At 49.2% G+C, this 17,333-nt stretch overlaps 1 protein-coding gene across 2 annotated transcripts; it reads right to left on the reverse strand.

Moving 5' to 3' along the window:
• Positions 1-2,973: 2,973 nt before the first annotated feature.
• Positions 2,974-8,922, reverse strand: MYCN (MYCN proto-oncogene, bHLH transcription factor). Of its 2 annotated transcripts, XM_070512575.1 has the most exons (4): positions 8,782-8,922; positions 6,684-7,568; positions 4,395-4,504; positions 2,974-4,310 (listed from the first exon to the last, which is right to left on the reverse strand). In XM_070512575.1, the coding sequence occupies exons 2-4, from the start codon at positions 7,450-7,452 to the stop codon at positions 3,900-3,902; spliced, it is 1,290 nt and encodes a 429-aa protein (XP_070368676.1). In that variant the 5' UTR covers positions 7,453-7,568; positions 8,782-8,922; the 3' UTR covers positions 2,974-3,899. The 2 variants fall into 2 exon arrangements, with proteins under 2 accessions (XP_070368676.1, XP_044627907.2); XM_044771972.2 differs by having other exon boundaries at positions 2,975-4,504.
• Positions 8,923-17,333: the final 8,411 nt, after the last annotated feature.

A 17,333-nucleotide genomic window follows, 5' to 3' on the forward strand; every position in this document is an offset into this window, starting at 1 on the left:
AGCCTACAGAGGTGGGAGGCATTGCGACCACTGTCACCGTAGAGCAGATGACCTGTGGCCTCAGGCTAGTGTATGAGCCTCCTCAGGCTCCAGCAACCAGCTTCCTCCAACAGCTCCAAACTGGGAGCCTGGAGGTGCAGAGCCTGACTCAGCCGCGGGACCCCTCACATGCTTTGCTCAACAGTCCCCCACCCCCTACCAGTCCCTCTTGTCTCCCCTCCCTGCCTTCTATACAAGGGCCCCGGGACTTCACCCCTTTCCAGACTGTGGGCTTCCTGAAGACAGGCCCCCTGTGCATTTCACCTTCCCCTCCAGCTGTTAATACCAGGCATTCATTGATGCCTAATGGATGTGTTTCCCCATTTGTATTAGCCCGAGAACTTGCGAACCAAGGTTGGCATGAGACACACCTGTAATGGAAATCTGCCCGACCTAGTCCTCGCCTCTCTCCTTTCTCCACTGCCTACTCCACCGCCAGCCATTCTGCCATCACCTGCCAAGGGCCTGTCATCTGTCAGTCACCAGGGACTGAAGAATCAGAGGTGAATGAGACGCCAGACCTGCCTTAGGGGAACCCACAGTCTAGGGGGTCTAGAAGGGTGATTAGGACAGCTCTTCTATCTCCAGAGGCAATACAGGATCAAGAGCTAGAAAAGGCGCACTGGGGGCATAATAACCCAGGAAGAGGGAATGTGGTGAAACAAGTCAGAGGGGAGAAAGAGCAACTTTGTCTGGCATGGTTGGAATGAGGATCACCTGTGGAGGAGAAGGGAGTGACACAGCTGGTGAGCCAGGCTGAAGGGTCGGGACTGTATCCTGTATGTGGTGGGGAACTTCTGGAAGGCTGTATGCGGGGTCGGCTATTTAGGATTAATATGGAAGCACGCTGTAGATGGATGGGTGAGCCAGGAGGTAAAGAGGCCAACCTGTGAGCAGTGGGAAAGGCAATGCCGTGGAAAGAACACTGGGCTGATCATCCAGTCCTGGGTTTGGCCACTAATTTGAAATGGGATCCCATGACCCCATTCTGTGAAATGAAGCAATTTAATGAGATGATCTCTATGCTCCATCGAAGTCCTGTGATTTACGGATCTGATAGAGCAGTTGCTCAAACAGTCTCAAAACTGATCTTGGATGCGGAGGTCTCTCATGTTATTGAAGCGCATGGTTCAATTCTTATTCTTCTCTGACTACAGCAATTACTTTATAGATAATTGCAGAGCTAAACTGGGTGACACTTTCCCTCAGCTGAGCCAGGAAGGGCAAATAAGGGGTATTTCACTATAGTTTTAATATTTTAATACGTATTTATGATCCACCTAATGCAAAAAGTTCTCTATAATGTAACATGAAATAAAGAACATTAAAAAGGGAGTTAAACCAACAATGAAAAACAAGATGTCATAGACGTTTAGAAGAAAAGTAAATGAGCACCAAATATGCAGAATGAGAGCACCCAATTTGGTTCTGAGCTTCCCAGCAGCCCAAGCAAAAATGGAGCCTGGTAGGAATTAGTTTAGGGCTCATTCATCGGAACAGTTTCCCTCCTCCATGGCTAGAGTTCCATGTCATCTGAGACCCGTAGGTAGGCCTCTTATGGGGACCACAAATAGAGAAATTGGGATGATTGAGCTGGGCTTCAAGAACCTCCATTACTTTGAGGTCACTTAACTTTCTTTTGGTCGTGGGTACACAAACAAGCTGCAGGGCTGAAGGGTGACTTGGGGCCTGTAAACTGCAAATGGACAGGAGTCTTTTCGAAGGACAATTCAAAAAGGACTTTCAAAGAGGGTTCATTATTTTCTAGTGTGGAGGTGGGGCAAGTAGTGGGGTTAAAGAGTAAAGAGAATTTTACCCCATTTTCTACGTGGTCTGGCCATCAGAACGTCCACAGCCATGCCACCCGAATAGTTCTAGGACATGTGGCTGTAAGTGGGGATAAGGAGGACCTCAAATTCTAACTCCACTGGCCTTTATAAGATGGCCAAAGCAACCAGGAACCCCGAGGGGCTGCTGGGGGGGCAAAGCCCTTTCATTGCTGGACCTGTTTTCTTCTCAGCAAAGCAAAAGACTAAAAATCTGAGAGGAAGGAAAACTTAGAGAAATAACTGAATACCACCTTTTGCCCCAAAGAGAAATAGGTCATTTGTACCCTATCAGTTCCGAGAAGCTGAATGCTTCACTCACAAGAGTTATCACCCCACATTAGGGAGACTCGCTTTCTTCCTCACTCCATGGTGCCTCCCTCGGACCCGCCGGGCCTGGCTGTCCTCCAGAACCTGCAAAGGGTTATCCTGCTTCCATCAGGCAGCCAAAAGAACAGCCTGGGTGACAGGAGTGTAAAGTGGACAGAGGTACACTAACACCCTGGTGCTTCTCCTGAAGGGACGCGGCACTTGAACTGGCCCATACAGCTGTCACTTTATGGGTTACTTGTGCCAATCAGATGGGGAGCTCTTTGAGGGGAGGCACCAACTTCATCTTTTTACCCTGCTACAGTGCCTAGCATAGAACCTTGTACAGGTCCTAGGGAATTTTGATGAATGCATTCTTCCTGGAGACAAACTACTCTACACCAAAATATAAAGCCATCTGCCAGTGGGACCAGTATTACCAACACCAAATACAGCCAAGTTACGTAATCCCGCATCTCGATTATACTCTTCATTCTCAAGGGTTGTCTGATGTCCCAGCTTAATTCCATTGAACAGCCAACATATATGAAAGTGTTCTGTAAACAATTGAATGCTATTTCTACAATGCATAGTTGCCAATAACCTATCTGCTCTGTCATCTGGGAGAAATGCCTTAACCTTCCTAAGCTCAGTCCCCTCCACTCCACTGGGGGACCATGGCCCTAATCAACCAGGATCGTATTAAAGGCCCGTCTGTGGAAACCAAGTTCACGCAGTAGATTATGTGCTATTTATGGTTGTTGCTTAAGGGATAGACTTTTAACTAGTGCTATTAAGTGGGGAAAAAAAAAAGCTGCATCATTTAATTGCTATTTATTTTCATAAACATGAGGTATTTCAAAGTGCTATAAGATGCAGCACTAAATATATACATTTTGAAGAAATTAAACACAGAACTTTGCATTTACCCAGTTCTATGCACCAAACATTAACAAATACATTAACAAGAAGAAACAGGCTAGGAAAAAGGCATATATATATAGTAAATTTCTTTACAAAAGTTTCTTAGTTCAAAAAGTGATAAAGTAATATCTACTCAAAACTTTCACAACTCATTTTCATACGAAAATATAAGTATCAAATTTAGTTATGTATCAGCGTCATACTAAAGTATACAGGCAGTGTAAGAATTAGTACAGTACATAACAGAGATTAACAATATATTTGTATACAAAACATGCTCCTCAAACATTGAGGTATTACAGTACTTAGGTATGAACTTCCAGTCTAATACTGGCCGCAAAAGCCACCTCTCATTACCCAGGACGTATACAAAGGCAGGTGTGTCAATGGTATTTACAGAAATGTTCCCCAGGGGTTTCAAATGGCAACCCCCTTACGTGGCATCTGCTGGAACGTAAGCACCATTTTAAAAAGAAGGAATGACTTTCTGTCGTCTGGAAACTTGGAACAAACAAGGTGACTTCAACAGCCCCAGAGGCTCCCAACTGTCACGAACTTCGACGGCTGGCTCGAAGGTGACGTGGAGGAAACTGTAAGGGCCACCTAGCATCCCATCCCGCAGGCCCTCTCCGAGGTCCTGGCAGAACCCCACATATCCTGCTCCCCACCCAGATCCAAACTCGACGGGGGACCGATGTGAAAGTAAACCAACATTCTTAATGTCAACACAAGGTTTGTTTAAAAAAAAAAAAAAAATCAAAATGTGCAAAGTGGCAGTGACTGTCCAGTTCTGAGAAACGTTTAGCAAGTCCGAGCGTGTTCAATTTTCTTTAGCAACTGCTGCTGTCTTGCCTGCAACTTCTCCTTCTCCAGCAAAAGCTGGTGCTCCTCGGCCTGAAGGGAGTGGACGTACTCGGTGGCCTTTTTCAAAATGACCACCTTGGCGGCCTTCTCGTTCTTCACCAGCTCTGGCACGTGGTCCCTGAGCGTGAGGAAGCTGGACCGCAGGTCGTTTCGGCGCTGGCGCTCCAGGATGTTGTGGTTCCGGCGGCGCTCGCTGTCCTCGGAGTCAGAGTTGCGGGGGCTCAAGCTCTTAGCCTTTGGGGGGATGACACTCTTGAGGGGACGCGGGGATGCCTCACTCTTGATCTTCTTCTGGGGCGGCGCGTCCTCGCTCTCCACGTAGGGCGAGGGGGCGGCGTAGTTGTGCTGCTGGTGGATGGGGACACAGCGTTTGAGGATCAGCTCACCCGCAGGAGCCCTCCCCGTGCCCAGGGCTGCGCCCTTGGGACGCACAGTGATGGTGAAGGTGGTGACAGCCTTGCTATTGGAGGAAGAACGCCGCTTCTCCACTGTCACCACGTCAATTTCTTCCTCCTCATCTTCCTCTTCGTCATCTTCATCATCTTTGAGAACAAGATGGGAGTTATTCTCATGGTGAGACTCATGAATTAAACATATAAAGTCTCTTACAACAGGTTCTGGCACTAGTTTGCTATTAACTATGGATCCATCACTTTAGGTCTCTTTAACATAAATATACTTGTAAGTACTTTTTCCTTCCCCCTGGCTCCTGGCACTTTCAGCCTCCGCTCAAACTTTAGCAAGTGGCAGAAACAGAAAAAAACCTTGGCTTTGGGGCCCCACGGAATCCTGGCTCCATCACACACGAGTTGCATGACACTATGCAAGTTATTTCAACTTTCTAAGCCTCAGTTTCCTCAGCTATTAAATGGGAATGATACCACAGGGTTCTTGAGTTGGGCAGCTAAGTTGTAGAGAGCTGGGCCCAGGAGACAGATGCTCAGTAAATGGTAAGCTGTTATCATCGCAAAGCCCCACAGGTTAATTTATATCTCCATCTCCACACAAGAATTGAGGCTTCTCATTTTAGGGGCCTCACTGAGCAATTTACACGTGGCTGAGTTTGATTTTAAGTCCTCAAACAAATTTAAAGAACGATTTAATTAACTAAAGAAGAAAAGTAACTTGTCTTCCATGTACCCGAGTTCTAGATAGCAAGCAGTTTTTCAGCGAACAAAGATCAAACCTCAACTATAAGGTTGCAATCCACAGGAGTTCTAAACCCAAATATGGGAACACTTCTTCCCAAAGTCACCAATAATAACAGCAACAACAAAAACGTGTAGCATCCTGTGTGCATTTCCCCCTCTCTCCTCATTTACTACCACGCTGGGATAGAAAATTATTGTTTAAAATGCAAGCATAAAATCAAAACACATCTTCTGCTTGATCTGAAGGGGACCGGAAAGCTGAACAATTGCGGGATTTGTTCTAAAGCCGAAATGTGAGGCTGTTCCAGTCTGTGGGTCCCTTTAAGCCAATGTTTTGGTTTTCTGCCAAGAAGACAGCTGTTGGAAGGAAGTGCTTCCTCACCGAAAGCTGTCAAGGCACAGACATTAAAGGGACAGACTCATTTCAAACTGGAAGCTTATCACCAAGTTCCCTTCCAGGAGCCTCAGACGAATCCGTCCTCAGCTCTGAAGAAAATGTGGGCTTTTTATCCACCTGCGTTCTGCAAACACTGGTTTTCAAGGTCCAAGAGAGCCCCAGCTCTCAGCTCCAAGGACAAGGGCTGTTCAGGCATTTGGGTAGAGTTCTTTACCTCTGGGGCCCCAGGCAAAGTCTCAGTTTAAATCCCACCCTTCAGTTTCAGACAGAGGCAGACAATAGAGCTAATCAATGAGCGCTCCCAGGGTGTGTGCATTCCTGGAGGGCCTGCGAAGTGTCCGCCCTCACCTTGAAGGGCATTAGGTTTCAAAACACAACTCCGATCTGAAATCAGTCCTGGAATGCTGGCTAGAAGACAAAACTGGACCCAGTTCTCACTGCACGCTGAAAGGAGGCGGCCCCTTGAGAATGTACACAACCGCTGTTGTACTGGCCGCCAGCTGCTGAATGAAGCGAGGAAGGGGTGGCCCCGCCACCCCCAGCCTTTCAGATCCTTGGCCCGCTGCTGGTCAGCATATCGCCGCCTGCTGGCCGCGTACCAGGAGCAAACAGCCCACCACCCACTGAGGGAGGGGGGAGAAGACTGCCCAGGTTTGAAAAAATAAAATTGGTACTAGCCATCTGTGCAATCTCTCTAACTTCCTGCGCCCCAAACAGGATTTTGCACAGCGCTTATGTCGTCTCCGGGTGTCCCTCCTCCCTCGATCTGGGCCGCAGAGTGCCTTTCCACCCCGGCTAACAGGTTTCTACCTAGGCAATGAAGTCAGGGACCCCTAACCCCCCAACCGGCTTTAGACATTCAATTTTTCCTAATTTTATTCCTCAAGCTGAGCTGCAAAGAGAGGTGGGGGATGGGGTGAGGGCTAGCGATGGAGTCAGGCTCCCGGAGGGAGGGTGGAAGGAACTTCGATGGAGGTGAGACTTAAGAACACCCTATTAGCAGCTTTCACTCACCCTCTCCTTACCACGGGGAGCGGCTCGGAAAAAACGACCTCAGCCCCCAGCACTGCTTCCAAAATACCCTCCCCAAAGCCAAACCCATGTACAGTAACAAAGGGAGCGGGCCCCCAGCTCCAGTGCCCCAGGAGGCGGCCGGACTCCGGCGGTCTTTACCTGAGTCGCTCAGGGTGTCCTCTCCGGAGGTGCTGAGGGCCTTGTGGTCGCCGGCGCGCGGAAGGGCAGCCCCCTGGGCGCCGGTTGGGGCAGTGGCGCTCGCCCCCGAGGCGACCGCAGCTCCGGCCGCCGGGGCCCCGGCCGGGGCGGCGGGCGCGGGCGCGGGCTCGCGCTTGCTCACCGGGAACGGGAAGACCACGGCGGGGTCCACGCACTCGGCGGCCGGGTGGGCGAGCTCGGCGGGCAGGGCGGCCCCGGCGCGGCTCGCCCCCGCCGCCGGCCCGCGCCCGCGGCCGGCAGGGCTGGCGGTCCCCGCGCCCGGCACCGGGACAGCGGGCCCCGCGGCGGGCGGCCGGCCGTGCTGCAGCTTCTCGCTCACGGCGCGCTCCAGCTTCTCGCGGGCCGAGAAGCCGCTCCACATGCAGTCCTGGAGGATGACCGGGTTGGGGGTGAGGCTGCCCAGGCCCCCCAGGCCGAACGCGTCCTCCTCGGCCGGGTTGCCCCACAGGTCGGCCTCGGGCAGCAGCATCTCGGTGGCCCAGTTCGAGGGCTCCGGGCTGTGCTCCGGGAAGGCACGGCTGGGCGACAGCGGGGGCGTGGGCAGCAGCTCAAACTTCTTCCAGATGTCCTCCCCCGGGGGGGTCGAGTCGGGGCCGCCGAAGTAGAAGTCATCTTCGTCCGGGTAGAAGCAGGGCTGCAGCGAGTCAAACTCGAGGTCTGGGTTCTTGCAGATCATCCCCGGCATGGTGGACGCGGTGCAGCTCGGCATCGGCTCGCCTCCTGGCCGGCGAATGAGGGCTGCTTTCCGCTCTGCTCTTTTTAGTTCGGGGGCTGCTTCCTTCCCGTGGGGGGCGCGGTGGGCGGGGGCCGCGCCAACCTCCGACACTGCAACCGACACACACAGCAGGAGACGGTTGGCGAGAGGCGCCGAAGGAGGGGACGAGCAGTGGGCGCCCCCTCGAACCCCGTTCCTCAATCTCCCCTCCAAGCCCCCCACTCCGCCCCGCGCTGCTGAAGGTGTAGGAAGTTCTGTCTCTCGTTCTCTCCCTCCCTCCTTTTGTGTACAAGCTGTCTACGACAGGGGGTGGGAGGGGGCATGCAGATGCGGGGGGTGGTGGCATGGCTCTGCAACTTTGGAAACTGCCATTTCATTCACACAAGGCACTGCCTGGGGGAGGGGGCGGTTCAAGGCTGCAGAATTCTAGCTCTCTCCAGCTCGCCGACAATCCCGGTTGCACCAATGCAGGGCCAGCTGCTCAAAGGCAGCCCAGGGCTCCAACCCAGCTACCGGCCGTAGGATTTGGAGGACCCTCAATCCCTTCTTTGTAAAATTGCAACCTCGAGAGTGCAAGAGATAGCGGGGGATTGAGGAAACTTTGCAAATGGAAAAATCCTCTTCTCTAGACCGAGACCGACAACAGACACCTAAATCCATAAACCTTCCCCCCGGGGCCCCCAAATTTGAGCAGACGCCCCTCAGCACTCACCCACTGCAGGGAGAGTCCTGCCAAGAGCTTATTTTGAACCTCTCTCACCCCACACCCCCGCTCTTCCAAACCCTCAACAACGTACGTCTTCTTCCTAGGAGAGGGGAGAACCTGAACACCAGTTCCCAGGAATGGTGCAGGGGCGCCAGCGCGGGGAGGGTCGCCGGGAGAGCAGCGTCTCCTCCGATCCAGTCGTGACCCAGATTACCACCGCGGTGGCCTCGCCCTGCCTAAAACCTCCCTCTTCTTCTCCTGGGGGCACCCTTTGGAGAAGAACCCCAGTTTTGAGGTGGGGACGCACCGGTTCCCCATCAGCTCAAACACAGACAAACGTTCTAGAGAAGGGCGAATTTCTTTTCGACGAAGCCATTACACCCCCTTGGCAAAAGCAGTAAAAGGATTAGGGCGGGTCTCTGCCAGTCGTAGTGCCTGTGGGGCTGGAACTGGCTTTTCAGGGAAAACCCCGAGATGGTTTTGTTTCGGAAGCAGAAACAGTCCCCCGGGCATATTCGGGTGCCCTGTGCGCAAGCCGCGATCCCGTCCAGGGCTTGTCTTCCCGCCGCGCTCGCCGCTCCCGGGGCGCCGGGCGGTTTGCAACCCAAGCTCCTTACCTCCTGCCGACTGCCGGGGATCCAGAAGCGATTCCGTGCGGGGGTCCCCGGGTGGCCTGGGCGGGGGGAGGTCCTCGGGTGGCTGCAGTCTGTGCGCGCTTGCGCCTGGCTAGCGCTAGCTCGGCTGCAACCCAGTTCCCAAGAGCCCCCCGCATCCACCCAGCGCGTCCAGACAGATGACTGTCACTGGCTGCGCTTTGAAGCTTGGGGGATATTATTAACTGAAAAATCTGACACACCCGGGGGGCGGGGAGAGAAGGGGGCTGCGGCACAGACAAGGGGGAGGGAGAAAGGCAGAGGAAAGCGGCTTTACTCCGCCCTCTTGATTTCCATAAAAATCAGGGGAGGCGCCAAAGCTTTCGCGCCAAAAGCCACTTGCTTTTCTTCTTTGCAGAGAGGAGGCTGCAAAGCTGGGAAGCCCGGGCTGTGCTCCTCCCGCCCTTTTAGACCCCCGGGCTTGCACCCGGTGCACTCCGCGAACCAGCTGCGCGTCGAGCGGTGCAATGCGGCACCCACCCTGCAGGCCTGGCAATTGCTTGGCATTAAAAAAAAATTTCCGGAGGGCTCCGGGGGAGTGTGTTGAGGGGGGTGGGGGTAAGGAGGCTCCTAACCCAGCCCCCGCCTTGACTGCGTTTGTTTGCAGCTGAGCGCCAGGCCAACGTGGAGCAAAGCCTTGCGGAGCGGTTGCTGGTATTGATCTCAAAGGGACGCTAGAACATGGGTGCAAAACGGGAGGAAGAGGACGTGCCTGTTTGGAAACGAGACAGCAGGATGTTTCCAGTTTTAAATTGAAAGGAGAGGGGCGCCCCCCTTGTTTGAAAATAAATAAATAACTGTTGGCTACGAGGGTGGCGCCGCTGTGGTTTCTTCGGCCGAAGGCGACACCTCGCGGAGGCCAAGCAGAAAGCGGAGCTACTCGGCCTTGTCTTGTGGGTTGAAGTGGGGCCACCCCGCAGCTCTCCCGCCGCCCCCGCGGGACCAGTCCTCACTGCGCGGGGGCGTGGCGGCTCTGCGTGGCTTCCGAGGGGAATGGGCTTCAGACTCCCGCAGCGGTCCCCACGGGCTCCCACGTGAGCCTTTTCAAAGCGAGCGTTTTCCTGAATGAAGGAGAGGTAGATCAGGTTCACGTAGAAGGAGCTGCGGTCCGCCCCTCCCGGAGACCGAACTTCGACTCAAAAACCTTGACTCCAGATTGTTGGAGGCAAAAAGGAAAGCTGCTATCGCCCCTTAGCCTCTTTGTGCCTCAGTTTCCTCAGTTGTGAAATGGAATTAGTATGGTGCTTACTGCATAGGGTCGTTTTGAGAAATAAGAGTTACAAAAGCTATTAGAACAGAGCCCAGCTCATAAGTGTTTCCGTCATTATTGTCACTACCAGTCGTGATAGTCTTCCAGGCAAATTAACAGCCCAGCCCCAGAGGCAGCATTTGTCCTCTCCTATCCCACCCGCCACTATCAAATCCTTTTTACTCTGGTCAAGCTTTCCTACAGGTGGGGGCGGGGGGGGGGGCGGTGATGGGATGGGAGATTATTGCCGCTGTCTGAAAACTCCCCAGGAACATCTCGGGGCTCCTGGGCAACCGCCTTCACAACCAAATACATAATGAGGTGGGGTTTTGCCTTGGCAAACATTCTTCGGATGGTTTGGAGTTGGGGAACCTGGACCCCGGGTTGGGGTGGGAAAGCTTCTTCCCCTCCCTTTTTCGAAAGTGGAAATGCCACTCACCCCCGGCCATTCACCTCAGCATTCAAACTAGTTACGGATGAGGATGCAGAGGGTCAGGGGGCAGCCTGTAAAGTGCGCACGTATTAGCATTTGTGAAGACTCTTCCAGCCCTTACCCAGGATGCCTACATAATTCTGGGAAGAGTGGCAGATTCCCAGAGTTCTAGGAAGTGGCCCATGAATGAGGATGAGCTGCCCTTCCAAACACCTTTATTATTATTATTTCCTTCACATATGTAAAACACTTCACCTTTGCAAAAACCCTTAACACCCCCCACTTCTGCTTTTCGCTAACCCCCAATCTAAACCAAGCCTTCCTGTTGTGTTCTTTCCAAGCATCCTAGACTTTCCTTGAGAGCACTTACCTCCATTTGTAATTACACATGCCTGGGAGTATTTGTTTAAGGCCGGCTTCCTCCATGAGTTGGTGGGGAAACAGGCTGTCTCCCTCACTAGCCCTGTGAGCTGCCAGAGAAGAGCAGCACCCTCAAAGCAAAACAGGGCATCTGTGTACAGTAAGTACTTGACGATATTGTTCAAGGCAGAGATGCTTGAATGAGTCCTTCTAAGACAGCCAGCTCTTCTGAGACAGTTTGTGTTTATCAGCAACAGAGCAAGAGAGAGATGAGTGTCATTCCAGAACCTTCTTCAGGCCCCCCAGCAGTAGCCCCAGAAAAGGCACTCAGAATTGCCTGTCCCACCTTTTTATCAAAATAGCACGACTGTTAAAACAGACAAAGAGGGCCCCCATTGCAACATTTAAAAATCCTACCCTAGTCCTCTCACCAGACCTGTGCTTTTCACCACACCATTTGTCCCTTTGTTAAGGGACAAAAAGTAGCAGAAAAAGAGGGGACAGGGAGACAGAAACCTGGTTTCTCTGTGTGCTTCCAAGCAAATCATATATCCTTCCTGGACCTCAATCTCTAATCTCCTTTTAATGCAAGCCTGTAATTACTGACAAGTCTGAATTTGAAGGTTAACAGAATGATAAAATTCAACAAGTATTTATTGGTACTTTCATTTGCAAATGGAAAGATAAAAGACTTCGTCTGCAGAGAAACCTCGCTACTGCTGGATCCTAGTATGCTTGTAGAGAAACCTGCAAATTCCTCTTAAAAATGTTGAAACACTCACTATGTGAACGCACACTAAATAAGACGGCCTTGAAGACAAGGTTTGATTCAGCAAGCATCTACAGTCCTGATTCGGAACAGAGGTGAGTTCATGCACAGCTTCAGAGAGCTCCTCATGGACCGAGGGACACACACACCTAAGATGGACCAACAGATAGGACAGAGTTGTACACAGGACTTGGTTTATAAATAAGGAGATTTTTGAGGGAGGAGAATGTTTTAGTCTACAAATCCCTTCTTTTCTAATACAAAAATAGAAACAAACCACACACACACACACACACATTCAGAAGGGTCCAACTCATGATGGGCTAGGAAATCAACAACCTCTAGATGTTTTCCCCAGATGATGCGTTAAAGAGCTTCAGGGTCCAGCTTCAAGGACCACAGTTTCTCCTAGGAACTTCACTGGGTCCCTCCTCGCCTAAAAAATGTAAATTTTTGCAACTTATATAATTTTTAAATCCCTGAGTCTTCACTCGGAATAAAGCAAAGCTAGCTCCCTGTCTTACTCAATTACTAATTAATTAATTAATTTGCAAAAGCCTAGATTGAAGATTTAAATGGAAAAAAATAAGACGATAAAAGGATAAGAAGAAAATATAGATGTCTTTCTAAGACAGCCCAGAAACAAGGAAAAAGTCAACGTATTTGACTACAATAAAAATTAATTAATTTACCATTACAACACACTCTAAACAAAGTCAAAAGACAACAACAGTGTGATAGTAAAAGGCTTGCCTCATATATGAGACAAAGAGTACATCCCGTGTACACAAAGAGCTCCTACACTTTGAATAGAAAACACAGCCTGATAGAAACACCGGTCCAGGGTAAGAGTAGGTAATTCACCAAAGAGGAAATGCAAATTGTCCATAAACATATGAAAAGATGCTCAGCTTCACTAGTAGTCAGGGAAATGCAAATTAAATCTCAAAGAGATTAACATTTTTTGGTCTAGCAGATTGGCCCAAGTGTTAGTAAGGCTAGGGAGGGGGGTATTCCAGCCCCAAGAGTAAAAGCAATCCCACTCTTCCATCCTACAAGCAATAATAAAACAAATAGGTAAAGATATATAAACAAGATCGTGTGTTGCAGCATTGTTCACAATAACAAAAATATTGTAAACAATCTAAATGCCCAGCAATAGGGAAACAGTTGAATCTATTATAATATATCCATACAGTGGAATAACGTGCAGTCACTAAAAATAACGTGGTAGATCTATGGGTGCTGACTTGGAAAATGTCCGTGTGTATAAAGGGAAAAAAGCAAGCTATAGGCCAACATGTCTGGCATTTTGGATAGATATGTCTACATAAACCCAGGAACAAATTTGGCGGAATGTGCAACAAGTTGTTACTAGTGGTTTGTTTTGAAGAATGGAGTCAGGCAGGTAGAGAGAGAAATTTTCCTCCTTATGATTTTTTTTTTTTTAAGCCAGAGGGACTATGAGCAAATTTAATTTTTTGTTTTGGTTATTCTTTTTCAAAAAAATATTTGTGTTACTTCCCAGGAAAGCTAATCATTAAGCTAATCATTGGGGGAAGTAAAGGATCCTTTTGGGAGCCTAAAGTCACCTCCAAAGGTCTTTGTCTCCCAGGCTTGTTGACATTGTTTCAGGCTAAACTGGTCCTGAACTGAGTCGGCTGAGAGTGGGTTCAAAGAGACCAAGATGGGACAAATGGGCACTGGTGTAACTAGGATTAGGAAGTATATGATGTTGCATGTGCCCAGGGCAAGACATAGATTTTTTTTGACTTCTGAAGCTGGACGAAAATTTGAGACCCAGCATCGGGAGAGTTTTGGGGGTGGGGAGTTTTATTGGTAATGGCACAATTATGTTTAAAGCAAAAATTATCCTCATTGAATGCCAATCATTTAATTACAGATTTAGAAAATGAGAAGGGTCCATCGTCCCCTCAAAGACTGTGATTTCGCATCGTCTGAGGCAGCTCAAGTGTCCGCCTCCACTAGGAAGCCTGCTCACAGGCTTCGTACATTACAGAGACTTGGGGAAAGTCCTGAGATGGGGTGAGTAAAAATGCTTTGTGAACTGCCAACAGCTATGTGGCTGGAAGGTGCTGTTGTTGCTGTGGAGCTGAAATTCCCATTTACCTTATTTTCTTTATGTTAAAAGACGTGATGGGAGGCGGGCAGGTTGCTCAGGGCTGGGCTCCATGGGATGAGTAAGGGCAAGAGGCTTCCCATTTGTAAACTCAAGCTTGAGTTGTCAGCGCACCAGAAGTCTTTGCAAGGAGGGGAACCAAATCTTAGTGGGAGCCTGTAAGGGTTACAAGGAATTCTGACTCCAGATCCAATCTCCGAATCCATTTGGCACTGCCCCTTAGAACGAGCATAACTTTCTAGATCCCATCTTCTGTTTCTGGGATGACTTTCCAAGCCCACTGATTTAATCTGGGTGTGTCCAAGATCTCCACTGAGGTTTTCAGATCTTCCCTTCAGGTGTTTGCACAACAGCTGGCTGATCTGCCCATTGATTCTTGCTAATTTCAATTTCCTTCAATGCTGGAGACACTCCCCATAGCCCCAAGGATTGCCCAGGCCCACCCCAGTACCTGCCTGGGGGCCCTTTTAGTTTCCTCGTGTTTAAATAGTAATCAGTGATAAACCCCATTTAATCTGTCCATTTCTAGAAGCTGCTGCTTCTGGCCTGGAAAGTCTCTTTCTCTCTGCTTATTCAAATCCTTTCCTCAAAGATCAGCTGGAAAGCCTCCAGGAAGGAATACTAATCTTCTTTCCCCAACCCCACTGTTCCCTCCAAATCTCCATTAACCGTTGCTTGCCCGCCACCAACTAGCATAAGCCACCCCTGCTCTTTATCAGGTTCAGGTGTGTATGGCTCCTGAGCGGAAGGAACCTTCCCCAGCTCGCCTTTGCACCTTGCACGGCCTCTGCTGCAGTGAGTGGGGGAAAGAACTGACTTCTGAAGCCAGATGGGCCCGCAAGCTCTGCTCGCTGGGGCAATCCAGACAGCCACTCCGAGCCTTAACTTCTTCATCTTTAAATTAGCATCTTGTGAAGATTAAGTGGAGGAGCATCCATGGAGAGGCTGGTTTATCATGGATATGCAGTAAAGGTTAGTTCTCTCCCTTCCTCTAGCCCCAGCCCACCCTCAGGGGCTCAGCAAATCCTACATCAACGGCCCACAGCATTTGGGTTCCTGGTTGAGCGTTCTGAAGTTGGTTCTTTGTTCTACGGGGACTAGTTAATAATCCTTTCTCTAACTGGAAGCTCTCCCGGGCTGCTCCCGCTCCCTCTTCTTAGCTTGTCTGTGACCCAGGTTACTTTGGACTCAGGTGGAGTTATTGCAAAGTCGAGGGAAGGTAGTCAGAGAGAGAGCACAAGACCACACGCAGAGGGCTGGAAGTTTTCAAGTCTAGACTCATGAATTATTCCTTGAAGAATTTTTAGATTGGTCATTTAACTTCTCTTGGCCTCAGTTTCTTGATTCATAAAATGGGAATGATGAGCCCATCCCTGCTTTTATTCCACAAGGGGAAGATGCTACCTGTAGAGTAGTGGGTTTAGATTCAGAAATTAATGTCCTGGTGCTGTATCGTTTCCATATCTTAGGCAAGTCCACTTCCATCAGCCTCAGTTTTGTCATCTACAAATAGGGATACTAATACCCTTTTTACTGCAACAGAGTAGACGTGAGATCCAGAGTCAAAATAAGACCATGTACGTTTCCTTGTGTTATATGATGAACTTTTAGAAACTATGGAGGTGAAAGGCTTTATTCTAATGGAGCAAGTGCCTGAAAAATGGTACCACCCCTACACATGAACAGTATGGGATTCTGTGTGAAGTTACTAAAATAGGGCTGTTTGGGATGGACACTTTAGAACCATCTTACAACACTTATGATGGTCATATTTCCTGGTAAGTGGTATCAAATCCAAAAACCTGTCAAAGGGACAGATGGCATTCTTAGCACAAAAGAGGAAACCAATTAGAAGTTAAAATACAGAGAAATGGGAATTTATAAATGCTAACAAATTGTTTCATGTGGAGGACTGTGCTATTTTTCCCTGACACTTGCTAAGGAAGGTTTCCGTCTGGTTCGACAGTTTTCACAGGGCACTGGCTGTTAGAGTCAAAAGAAGCTTTACAGACCCTCTCTTTGAGCCCCTTGATTTCACTTTCATACCTAACCTTAGTTGTCGGGCAGATGCTGGCAATTGCACCATGTCACTTATACAGTGACAGATTGTTTCTTTGCAGCTCAGAAATGAGTACGAAACACCAGGCTTTAAGAAGCAATTTTAAATAGTATACTTGCATTCATTCAGTCTATCAACAAACACTTAGGTATGACTTGTAACTTCTGCTCTCAAGGTACATACAAGCCAGAGGAGGGTGACAGACACATCACAGAAAAGTTCAATTCAATCAATGGTGTGCTGTAATATATTGTGTCAAAGAGGAAAGAGACTTCACTTCCACCTGGGGGAGTAGAGTATGGCTTCACAGACTGGGAGACATTTCAGCTATGGGACAAGAAACAGGAGGTTGCCCAGGAGACAAAGGTAGATAGGATTGTATTAGTCAGGGTGGGTGAGGTTATGATGTAGTAACAAACACCCCTCCAATTCTCAGGGGCTTAAGCTAACTAACTGGCTTATCTTTTGCTCTTTTTACTGTTACAACATGCTTCTAGAGAAGCAGCCCCTTATGAAAAAAAGAACAAGGAGGCAAAAACAAAGCAAGAACACAGCTGTCACACCCCTAGTTAAAACCTCCCATTGGATTAAGGTGATCTCCAGTTGGACAAGGTGGTATGGGAAAAAGAGACTAACAGCATGGCTGTCCCAAAGAAGCTGGGTAAAATGAAGGTATTGAAAATGAGTCTAGAGAGAGAAGTGTCTTAAAGAGAATAGTGTCTGTGGCTAGAGCTGATGGGATCAGGTTAATCAAGGCTAGAACCCCACGCCTGCCTTGGACCCCACACTCTCACCACACCTCTGACCTGCCTCCTGTGGACTGTAACCCATGCCATCGAGCATAAGACACTCTCCTCAAGGGCAAGGGTGCCATGTATTAGATCTTTTTACTTCTCACAGTTCATAGTTATACCTGGCACAAAGGAAGTGCTCAAGAAATATTTGCAGAATGAGTGACTGAATTTCTCTCTATTCTCCCAAAGCAAGACTGATCTTCTGTCTGCATACAATGGAATGTCAGCATCCTATGGAAAAGTGAGACAATAGACCTGTAGTTCGCTAGTTTGGTTGTAGCAACAAAACACTTCAGTAAAAAATAGTAAACAACTTTTACACTAAGTAAAATTTTAAATTTTTTAAAAAATGAGATAAAAGCGGAATGGCTCTGGTTAGTGTGGGAATGGGGACCCTGAACCCCACTTTCTCAGCCTCCTTCTGGCTCCCTCTAGAGGAACTTTGGAGCATCCTTGGGATTTTCAAACCTGGATTGGAGGCCACACATTTAGATAAATCACAGAAACAACGACCCCCAGCACTTCGTCAGGAAACCAGCAGAAGTTTCTGGCTTTCGTCTCTTCCTCCCGTTGAAATCTGCAGTTGTCTTCATGATTTGCTGACGGCTTTGGGCTGTGGTGCATTCAGGTTCACAATGAAGGAATGAAGTATTCAGAAGAGCCGTGCCCTCATGAGGGCTGAGATGGAGCCACTGGCTCCATATCCTCAAAA

The sequence above is a fragment of the Equus asinus genome, chromosome 6 (assembly GCF_041296235.1).
Source record: "Equus asinus isolate D_3611 breed Donkey chromosome 6, EquAss-T2T_v2, whole genome shotgun sequence".
Taxonomy (NCBI): domain Eukaryota; kingdom Metazoa; phylum Chordata; class Mammalia; order Perissodactyla; family Equidae; genus Equus; species Equus asinus.